The sequence below is a fragment of the Salminus brasiliensis genome, chromosome 19 (assembly GCF_030463535.1).
Source record: "Salminus brasiliensis chromosome 19, fSalBra1.hap2, whole genome shotgun sequence".
Lineage (NCBI taxonomy): Eukaryota > Metazoa > Chordata > Actinopteri > Characiformes > Bryconidae > Salminus > Salminus brasiliensis.
In genome coordinates this window covers 25,742,809-25,753,761 of record NC_132896.1, presented here as the reverse complement: position 1 = coordinate 25,753,761, position 10,953 = coordinate 25,742,809, and the positions used below count along the sequence as shown (strand labels likewise).

General features: G+C 43.5%; 2 protein-coding genes across 8 annotated transcripts in view; both read left to right on the top strand.

The window, feature by feature from the left end:
* Positions 1–729: 729 nt before the first annotated feature.
* nup62l (nucleoporin 62 like) lies at positions 730–7,895 on the top strand. Its single transcript, XM_072663814.1, has 13 exons — positions 730–811; positions 2,826–3,216; positions 3,402–3,658; positions 4,976–5,044; positions 5,273–5,374; positions 5,533–5,643; positions 5,794–5,902; positions 6,050–6,194; positions 6,302–6,351; positions 6,707–6,841; positions 6,976–7,087; positions 7,322–7,388; positions 7,719–7,895. Exons 2-13 carry the CDS (start codon positions 2,843–2,845, stop codon positions 7,808–7,810), a joined length of 1,623 nt encoding a protein of 540 aa, XP_072519915.1. The 5' UTR covers positions 730–811; positions 2,826–2,842; the 3' UTR covers positions 7,811–7,895.
* A 360-nt stretch (positions 7,896–8,255) lies between these two features.
* atrx (ATRX chromatin remodeler) overlaps positions 8,256–10,953 on the top strand; it is a 42,284-nt gene continuing 39,586 nt past the window's right edge. For 2 of the 7 annotated variants that reach the window (XM_072664297.1, XM_072664300.1), the window contains exon 1: positions 8,256–8,408. In XM_072664297.1, coding sequence (XP_072520398.1) covers positions 8,389–8,408 — 20 coding nt within the window. In that variant the 5' untranslated portion in view covers positions 8,256–8,388. Of the gene's footprint in view, positions 8,409–9,212; positions 9,462–9,532; positions 9,551–10,953 lie in introns of those variants that run through there. The other 5 variants (XM_072664299.1, XM_072664298.1, XM_072664301.1 and 2 more) reach the window with 4 other exon arrangements.

Sequence of the window (10,953 nt, the reverse complement as noted above, 5' to 3'; positions counted from 1 at the left end):
TAGAAATTGTGATCATGCATCCTTACTGTTTTTGGGGGTAAACAGGGGAACTTACCTAAGAAGTATGTCTGACAAGAAGATCATCGCTGTAAAGTTTTGACTATATATTTTTTCAGAAAATGCCATTAATGTGTATGTATCAATTATTATCAGATTTTATTATTTCATTACAGTAGCACCACCTGCTGGAGTGGCACGTTAACGACCTTATCGATTGATTGAATTGAATCATTTTTAGGTTTATGCAAAATACAGTTTTTGTGACCTAGCTAGTCTGTGCCGCAAACCACACACGTAGATTTCCATACTATTTAGTGCACTCGTGTGCAGTTTGGGACGCAGCCTTAGTCTAACGCATGCTTAGACTTCATTCATCATGTTACTAGCTACTTGTTTATCCTTCAGCTTAACTCATAAAGTTATTTTTTAATATATTTTTGCCTTCAAAACATATTATTTTGTATTTTGGGCTAAATTCTGCTGCGCTATATTTTCTAAAGCAGTGCATAAAGTGTGAGCTCTGGTCCAGAACCGAACCTCTGTTTTAAACAGGCCAATTTACGGAAACTCCGGCTCGATCCCAAATTACACTCTTTAGGCCATGCTACAGGGCACTGTTCAAATCCGTTCGAATCGGATGGTTCGTTGTCTATGTAGTGCACTATGTAGGGAGTGTGTAGTCATTTGAGAGTTCGCCTCCGAGAACGTCATCGAGGTCCTTTGCTGACAGTGGACGCCGAAGTGACGGGCTTGTTTTTCCGCGCTTTGCTTCTTTCAGGAATGGAAACACGTTTTCTGCGTTTGCTCTGAGGTGAGTGGTTTCAGTGAGTGTTTAAGTATCTTCTCCTGTTACGGCTGAAGTTATTAGCTATTAATGCATAAATTGGGCATGTTTGGTGAAAAGTTTGCCGGATGGGCAGGAGTATTTAGCTAAGAAGCTAGCTAACGTTAGCGTAGCTAGCTAGCTAACTTCTCCAACAACACAGCGAACGCGTGCCCGCGAAGCCTGCGCTGCAGAGCCGGCGCGCTGCCGTGGGGTTGGTGTAAGAGTCGTAGTCAGTTCAGGTAACGTGGGATTAGCTCCGGCCAGAGTAATTACAGCTGACGGCGCTCTCTTTAGGATTAGGTGAGGTTGGGTTGGTGATGGTGTATTTCAGTGACGTTAGCGTGCTGCTCAGTGCTACCTGATGGCATGGTGCACTAGTTTAGCTACATATGCTAGCATAGCTGGCTAACGTTACATAGATCAATTGATTTGTTCCAGGTAAACATTGGCTACATCAAAAGCACAAGATTAATGAGAATAGCAGAAACAAGAGCAGAACAATATGGATATATATCTTATGCAGTGGTGTAGGGTATCCTGAATTACCTAGATATGCTAGCTGGCTAACTACAGACACTCGCAGACTGTTGAGGGTGAGTTGCCTGTGCAGGGTAAACGTAGATCTCCTTCACACCCAAATATGAAAGTATGTGATATACTCAGTCATACCAAAATATTATGACCAGCCCTACGTTTTACATGAACTTGGTCTATTATGTCGGCTCCTTTTAGTAGATCTGTTTCTCTGCTTGCTTCATTGGCCTCCTTTAACCTTGTTTGTAAGTAGCCAGGACCCCACAGGACTGACCACCACAGAGTAGCTGTTGTTTGGATGGTGGGTCATTCTCAGCATAGTGGTGGTCCGTTGTCCGTCACTGTCCACTCTACTAGACGCTCCTACCTACTTGGTCCACCTTGTAGATCATCTGTTGCTGCACGTTTTGTGTTGGTCATCGTCTAGTCAGTCCTTCATCAGTGGTAAAGAATGCTGCCCACGGGACGCTGTTGGCTGGATAGTTCTGGTTGGTGGACTGTTCTCAGGCCAGCCGTGATGCTGAGGTGTTTAAAAACTCCAGCAGCACTGCTGTGTCTGATCCACTCGAAATAGCGCAGCACACACTACTAGTGGGGCAGTGGTGGCTCAGCGGTTAGAGCTCCGGGATATCGATAACAGGGTTGTGGGTTCGATTCCCGGGCTCGGCAAGCTGCCACTGTTGGGCCCTTGAGCAAGGCCCTTTACCCTCTCTGCTCCCCGGGCGCTGGAGTTGGCTGCCCACCGCTCTGGGTGTGTGTGTGTACTCACTGCCCCTAACACGTGTGTGTGTGTGTGTGTGTGTGTGTGTGTGTGTGAGTGTGTGTTCACTACCAGATGGGTTAAATGCGGAGGACACATTTCGCTGTACAGTGTACAGTGACAAATACGTGCACCTTTACCTTTTTACCTTTTAACACACCCACACCGTGATGTCAGTGTCACTGCAGTGCAGAGAATGACCCGCCACCCAAATCAATCCTGCTTTCTGGTGGTCCTGTGAGGCCCTGACCGTTGAAGAACAGGGGGAAATGAGGCGAACTTGGAAAGTATGCAGAGAAACAGATGGAGTACAGTGTAATTATAAATTATAGAACTACAATATGCTCCTGTAGTGTTAATGGAGCTGATGTAATGGGCCGTGTTCATTTGACAGTAATCAACATGTATGTGGAGTTTTTTTTTCTAATTGGTATTTGTTAAGGTTAAAATAGTGTTTATAATGTCCTCTTAACTTTGCTGCAGTTGTTAAAGTTGCTTGTAATTTATAAACAATCAATGCAGAACAACGTTGGGCTGACTTGATTTCTTTTTAGTTGCACAGTTCTGAGGGATGTACTGTATTAGGTTGTTAACATGGGTAGTTAAAGAAACAAGCTGCCAAATAAAGGGTAGGACCTGCATACAAAGCTGCTTATAACTGTTTTGTCACAGTTCTTTTATTAATGCTTTTCTCCAATATTTCAGTATTTTGAGGGAAGAAGATGTCATTCAGTTTTGGACAAGCCAGCAGTGGCTTCACTTTTGGAACCCCTAAAACTACCAGCTCAGCCCCGGCTGCTGCCACAGGCTTCGGACAGCTGACCAGCACTCCAGGTGGAGGGGGCTTTACGTTTGGAGCCCCGAGTCAGCCACAGCAACAGCCACAGCCACAGCCACAGCAACAGCAACAGCCACAGCAACAACCACAGCCACAGCAACAGCTCCAACTCCAACTCCAGCACCAGGCTCCGACTGGCACGTCTCAAATAGCAGGACTCCTTGCACAGCCCGCTGTGAACAATGGAGCTTCGCAAGGTGGCTTTAGTTTTGGTGCCGTGCCACAGAACAGCGCTGCTGGTGGAGGATTTTCTTTTGGGTAAGATTTTTAATTTTTTTTATTTTTTAACAAACATTTTTAGAACAGCTCTGTACTGACAGGTATGTACTCTAATGACTCGAAAATGAAACAGAGGTGTTTTGCAGTGGCAGATTTTAACATTTGTCTTGTTTTCATGGTTTAAAAGATGGATATTCAAATTCTGAATGTGTTCTCCCTCCTAGTGCTTCTACTCCAAAACTAGGCCTCGGCCTGCCTGCGGCCTCTCAGCCTGCCACTACTGGATTGTCCCTGGGGAGCCTTGGAGCGGCATCCTCCTCCAGTGGCTCAAGCTTTACTCTTGGAGGTCTTGGTGCGCAGACCACAGCTGGAGCCCAGCAGCCTTCAGTAGGCTTCAGCTTTGGGATGAACAAAGTTCAGACAACTGCAGCCACCACAGCGCAGACCACTCCCGCCCTCTCGCTGGGTATGCTGCCTACAGGTTGGTGGTTTGTCTAGTTTTAGCTCTGGATAGTACCAGGGATGTGTGTGGGTACTCAAGGTTTTGCGTTAAGCGTTTAAGGTGACTGTAATCAAATACTAAAATTAAAGTCAAAGTGTAAACTGAAAGTACAATTGCCAGTTGCAAATGAGCCCCTGGTAATCTGTTGCTTCAAAATGATAACAGCAAATCTTGCATATTTGCTTCAGGGTGCTTCATCGCTTGTAGCTGTGACTAGCAAATCTGTATTTCTGTGGAAATGCTGAGTAGTGCTCCTGTTGGAGTGTAACAAGAAAACATCACCCCTAATTCTACTCAAAAATAGAAGGGACAAGCTTGTTCTGTTTGTCAGGGGATGGTGAGAAGTAAACTGAGAAAGCAGCATCACTCTGTGTAACATAGTTACAGTAACACTGATAAAACACATGCCTGCCAGTATTGTTTAACCAGGTGTGTGAAAGTGATGATTTACCATTGTCAGCTCAATGGTATAAACTGGTGGAAAGAAGATGAGTGTCCTAAGCTACCTTAATTGTTCTAATTTGATTGTTCATCAAATTTTTGCTGTAACACTTTCTCACTTGGCAAACCTTCACTACCATCAGGTAGAAGAGTGACAGCTCTCAACGTATGGCTGTGTTGTCACTGTCTGCCGCTTGTATTTAACACTCATTCACTTCAGAGCAACACAAGGCGGAAATGTCAGTGGGTTGACTGATTTGCATATTGTGACATGGATTTGTCCTTTAGCATTGAGCCAAATCACTGCAGAGCCTAAACTGACCGAAATAATAACGTTATGTTTTGATTTTTAACAACTCTGATGTAATTTGTTGATACAAAACATTAAAAACCAACAGTTTTACATTTAATCAAGAACACACACTGTCATTTATGCAAAGCATCATGGTACTTTGGCAGTGTAAGTGCTTTGGTATGTCAGTGCTGGAAAGAAAAATGGCCCTGCAAAATTGTTTCATTCAAACCAGGCTTGTGTGAAATTCTTGGGACCATGACTCAACTCCGCACTTGGGTAGAAATAATGACCCAGCATTTTTTTAGAGCGTAGCATCCTCTTGTGGAGAATCTTCTGCTGTGACTGGTTAGGTAGGTGAGGAGGTTTTAGAAGAGACCACCTTTATTAACTGTTACTCATTTGACATGAAACCTGGAATCATGTTTTCCCCAAAACTTTTTCAGTTTTACGCAATGCACATTCCTAGATTGAACAAGTTACTTTTTATCTTATTTTAAAATGCATACAATTACAGTGATGACAACTATTCTTTATTTTTTGGGGGTTCATCCTTTGGTTAGGTCTCTCAAGTGCTGCACCAGCTACTACAGTCCCTACTCTAGGAGCTGGCTTTGGGATCAAACCTTCAGGTATGTATAAAAATTTTTCAAGATTGTTTCACTGCACCATTACAATAGCACTAACTGTAAGTTCACACTGGGAGGCGAAGACGACCTGAGTTTGTCTTTCGTAGGTGTGTGTTTTAGTTTTGCTCTTGTTCTAATGTGTTGTCATTTTGTTTACTTGGTAGAAGGTTCAGGATTGGATGTGATAATTTGCTGATTTTCTTTTTTTTCTTCTTCTTCTTCTTCTTCTAGCCACTCCAGCTCCTGCTACTACTGCAGTTGCTGGCTTGGCCCCTTCAGGATCCTCACTGTTTGCTACCCCCATCCCCTCAGTTCCGGGCTCAGGCTTCACATGTAAGCTTATATTCTGGATGACTGTTATGTAGCACATTCTAGCACAATACATTCTATCTGCACTGGAGTGTGTGTAAGCATCAAGATGTATACAGATGCTACAATGTTTTCGAAGAATGTAATGAAGATGGACCACAAACTAATTTTTCTTCCACCAGTGGGTGCCCCAGCAGTATCGGCAGCCCCAGCAGTGACTTCCACAGCCGCTGCTCCTGCAAGCCTGACACTCAAACCTCTAGGAACAGCCACCACCAGTGCTGCAACAACAGGTAATGTTTCTGTGGACTGATGCAGGGTGTGGAAAAACGGGCAATAGAAAGAAATTAAGCTTGTGTACTGGCATAGTAAGAAATTAGACATAATGGCCTACTGGGCTTTTTTTCGGAACCACTAGTACTAATTCTCGTTTCTCTTTATAGCTGCCATTACAGCAGCAGCTCCTACAGGCTTTTCACTGGGTCTGAAGCCAGTTGTCTCTGCCGCACCAGCCACATCTCTGGCCACCTCCACAGCTACCGTCGCAGTCAGGTATGTTACATTGCTAGGCCTGTAGGACATTTGTGTATATTTAAAAAATGTTTATAGTAACAACATTATCAGTGTGTTTTGTAGAAAATGTGGTTTGAATGCATAGCTTACAGCTTGCCTGCATTTGCAATTCACTCTTAAATTCAGTGCTGCACCAGTGATGTCCTATGCCCAGCTAGAGGCCCTGATCAATAAGTGGAGTTCTGAATTGGAAGACCAAGAAAGACACTTTCTTCAGCAAGCCACTCAGGTCAATGCCTGGGACCGGATGCTGGTGGAGAATGGAGAAAAGGTAGCTAAAACAAGCATTGAAAAAATATAATAATAATAATTTCTTTACATTTGTTAAACTGTTTGAGGACTACCAGTGGTAATTGTTGTATGGTGTTTTTTGCTTAGATTACAGCCCTTCATAAAGACATGGAGAAAGTTAAACTGGACCAAAGAAGGTAAGACTGTGGAGCTCTGGGGTTACTGATCAATTTACTTTATACTTTGTGTGGTTGTGTATCGTCACTGTCATGGAAAACCTTTTACCTCCCAAATAACTTAACAGAAAGAGAAAAAACCTTCATGACTTTAAATGGAAGTCAAAGTAAAAAGTTTAATTCCAAGTCAGTTTGAAACCTTTCTATTGGTTCTTTCATCATGAAATGTTGACACAATGTAAAGATGTAAAAAAATTACATTATTCATTAAAAACAGACAGAAATGGAGATGCAAGGTTTTTGTAAGGTACAGTAGCATATTAGTAGTTAGTAACTATTATTGTAATAAGTGGCATAATTTTTGTCTATACCCCAGGCTGGATCAGGAGTTGGACTTTATCCTATCCCAGCAGAAAGAGCTGGAGGATCTTCTTGCTCCACTGGAGGAATCTGTAAAGGAGCAAAGTGGAACCATCTACATGCAAAATGCAGATGAGGAGCGAGAGAGAACGTAAGTGTTTTGTTTTTAAGCAGATTTACATTACATTACATTCTTTTCCTTAATGCGATTTTTATTTAAGAAATACCTACCACGTTTTGCTGTTTTTATGCAGCTCGTCTTTATTATTACTCATCTCTCTAAAGGTATAAATTAGCAGAAAATGTTGATGCTCAGCTGAAGAGAATGTCCCAAGATTTAAAAGAGATCATTGAGCACCTTAATACATCCAATGGGCCAGCGGACACAAGTGACCCGGTATGTCAAGTTTCATGTTTAACCAATAACACAAAGGCATGCAGCATATCCTATGCTGGGAAACTAGGTGGTTAACAGCATAGGGGATGTTTTTTGTCTGAACAACCAACTCTTAATCATCAGAGACCAGTTTATAAGCCTCTTATATAAAAATAGCAAAAGCAGGTTTGGAGCTGGATTTGTCAGAAGGACACCAGAAGTTAAATGTCTGATTGTGAAATCTTCCCATTTCAGCTCCAGCAGATTTGCAAAATCCTCAATGCACACATGGACTCCCTTCAGTGGGTTGAGCAGAACTCTGGTTAGTATTGCATTTCAGCCATATATTACAAGTACTGTCCTAACAATACTGTCCTAACAATACCATGCATTTTGAGTCCTAGTTTAAATGAACTCCATGAAAGTTTCACACAATGCAGCTGCTGTGTGGCAACGTGTAGAATGTCAGCTTGGGTCTAGCGTATCCAATCAGAACTATGAGCACAGCTTTAATTTCAAATGTATTTAAAAATGAACGTGTTCATGTTAGAAATCTTCAGATGCTCCTTATTTATTTATTTTTTTTTGCTGTATCATAATATATATTTTGTAAATGGCTTCATCCCAGCTAATTGCCATGTTGCTTGTACAGTTCTGCTGCAGAGGCGCGTGGAGGAAGTCTCCAAGCTGTGCGAGAGCCGGAGCAAGGAACAGGAGAAGAGCTTTCGTCTGAATTTCCAATAAACCCGCAGAAAAGAAGCCCCTCATTTAGTGTAAATGAATGTCCAGTGTTTGCTAATTGTATTGCAATAAAGAGGTTAACTTTTTACACCTTCCTATCATGAGGTTTTGTTTGTTTGTCTATTCACCCTTCAACCTGGGGGTATTTTAAAGAGCAGGATTTCACAGTTAGGCCGATGATGAACTTGGGGCCCAAAGATGAAGGCCGTTCAGTGGGAGTGTCTCTCAGCTCCTCTCCTAGTGGACAGGCTAGTCTCTGGGCTGGAATCTGAAATCATGCTTTGTGAATTACCCCTGATATAAACAGGTGAAATGGAGACAGAAGAAGGCAGACAGGCTTCAGCAGCAGAAGCCATGAATGTTCCCTCTATAATGCAGCTCAGCCAATGAGCTTCCTCTCCCGGGTTGAGCAAGATACGCCAATCAGCGCCTCTGTTGCTGCGGGGAAAGATGGCGCCTCGCTTTGTCTGATTTAAGTGAGCATTTCACTTTTCCCCCCTCTTTTCCTTCTGCAACAAAACATTTTAGATGAACTTTACCCTGGACATGCCAACACCATACGAGATCCAGACGTTAGAGAAATGACCAGCGAGAGCCACAGGTAGGTCTCCATCAGGGAGCTGGTCCGGTGTTTGTTTATTAGTCTACGTAATATAACGTTACACAGGAACCGGCACGATGCGGAGGTCTCAAACCCACCTCCAGCAGTTACTCCATCTCTCTTAGCTAACACAAACACTTATTGGAGTTGTCTTGTGGTAAATACACATGCCGTCCGTTGTTTTTTTTTTTAAGCCTCTACGCAGCTGCGTTGGATCAGGATAAACATTAGCATAATTCCTGTGTTTAATTATAGCAGGTTGCTACGAAGCTAAAAAGCGTAAAGAGGAGACTGTTCAGCCGGTCTGTGCTCCACAGCTCCATGCTGTTCCCTGTAATCGCGGCAGAAAATGCTCCTGAAATAGAGCTATAGCTACATGGACGGCATGTGAATCCATAATGTGAGCAAAGGCCATGAAAGACTGCCTTGTATTGTTGCTCTGAGAGCCAAGGGGTCGGGCCGCTGTGGCAGTGCCAGCTTAAAAAGTCAAAGCTTAAAAAAAAAAAAAAAAAAAAAAAAGGCACCAAATGCATAGATAACTATATTTAGCATAGTTTAATTAATGTGGCTAGCTAGCTAACGCCGATTAAAAGTTAGCTAGATAGTAGCAAACTAACAAAGTTAATATATAATAATAATAATAATAATAATAATTAAAAAATATCGCTAAATATGCACGCGCATGTTTTCATGGCGCCCCCGCCTCCCTCCTCTTCTCCTCTTCTCCTCTTCTCCTCCAAAACTGAAATATGCCCATTCAGAGGCACCGGGGGGCTCTGTAGTACCACCCAGCGAGGCTGTCGCCTAGACTTGGGCAGGATGCGCCATTTTAACGCCGACTCGAGTCATCCGGCAAGATGGCGCTCTTGCTTTGTCTCCTCCGCTCGAGTTAAATCAGGTACCAGCCTGTTTTAACGCGAGCGAAGACGCGGGTTTTCAAACCCCCCGACAGGGACCCTTCTGCAGATGCCGGACTGACTGACGGACGGACGGATGGATCAAGGTTGTGAATGTATTTGACACGTAACGACTGATCTCCGCAAATGTTTGCAGGTACGGGCGCGACTCGGCACTTCGCAGCTCCTCCATTCCTCGTCCCGCGCGCCGTCGGAGGAATTGCTTTAGCAGTCTGCGAGCTGCCGGTACGGACGTCGGAGTTTCCCGGCTGTTGCGCTGCGAGCATCGCGCTGCACTGTTGTAACAGCTCGACCATGCGCTGGACTTTCAGCCACGTAGCTAGTTAGTGACCTGAGCGCGACATTTTGCGCAGGTAGAGAGAAGAGAGGGGGGAAGAAACCCAATACAAAGACACGCGCTTCATCAAAGGCCTCTTTTTTTTACACCACCAAAGGATTCCCCTCAGGCATTTTACACAACCGCGTCGTTTTAGTGACCTATTCGCTGTTATTTTGCGGGCGAGGTCAAGCAGCTTGTGTGACAATACTATTTTCGCCTGCCCGAGTGTTAGTTAGTTATGAATAATTAGCCGCCTAGCCTAGCCTAGCCTAGCCTAGCCTTCGGTTAGTTGAGCAGCTCCCTTGGCGCCATGGCCAGCCAGCACGGGGGGTTTGCAGCGCTGTGAAACGAAACCTTTCTAAAAGAAGGTCAGTCTGGCACACGGCTCTAGCTCATACAGCTGTTTAAGGGATCCATGCGTGAGCTGGCCGCCTGAGCTAGCTAGCTAACGTTAGCATAGTTAGCTACCCTAAAAGATGGGTTCAGTCATTAGCGAGCTAACGCTGCCTCGTGATGACGTAAAATGTCAATAAACAAGGACAAACTGCAGCCTCCCGTCAGCTCGCACGAGCGAGGAGTTTCACCTGGTTTCTGACTGTACTCTCTAACGAGCCTCGTCTTTACACACCGATTCTGAATATTCAGGTGGATCAGGATGAACTATAAGTGCAGGAAGGCGAGTGAAGGAGGGGAAGCGGGGAAATGTGCAGTTGCAGGACTGGGGCAAACTGATGAGAAAGAGGCCGTGTTCTTCCAGGCTCTTCCTTCAAACGTAGCTAGATCAGCTAATAGATCAGCTAATAGATCAGCTAGCTATAGCTTAATGTTTCAGTTTTCTAATTCTAAAGTTTTTGAAGTGTTTTGTAGGTTTTGGTTTATGTTATTTATATAGCACATGCATCTTATTTTACAGGCAAATATCATCGAGACGTTTTCGTTAGCTAATTTAGACTACACTTTGTTTTCCTGCTCCAAAATATCTTATTTCATCTAACAGCGACTTGATAACCAAGTAATATGACTCGAAAGTAACGTTTATCAAGTAATATATTATTATTTATCATGAGACTTTGGCAAAGGCCGACCTAATGCACCAGTAGCGGCATGTATTAAAAACCGCTCGCTCCCAAAACCCGTTAGTTAGGTTCAGATGATGACGTGATCTTATCAAATATTATCACATTTAAAAACTTTATAATGATGCATATTATTTATTGCAATTTATTGCAAATTGCAGTGTTTTTTTCAGCGACTGAATGCACCAATGGGATTAAAAAAAATAAACAAAACAAAAAAACCCATGCTGTCC

Excerpts from the sequence above, each read along its gene's own strand:
- nup62l (XM_072663814.1), top strand. The coding sequence starts at position 2,843 with ATGTCATTCAGTTTTGGACAAGCCAGCAGTGGCTTCACTTTTGGAACC. Across the intron at positions 6,195-6,301 it reads TGGTGGAGAATGGAGAAAAG|ATTACAGCCCTTCATAAAGA; the intron begins GTAGCTAAAACA and ends TTTTTTGCTTAG. Across the intron at positions 6,842-6,975 it reads GATGAGGAGCGAGAGAGAAC|GTATAAATTAGCAGAAAATG; the intron begins GTAAGTGTTTTG and ends ATCTCTCTAAAG.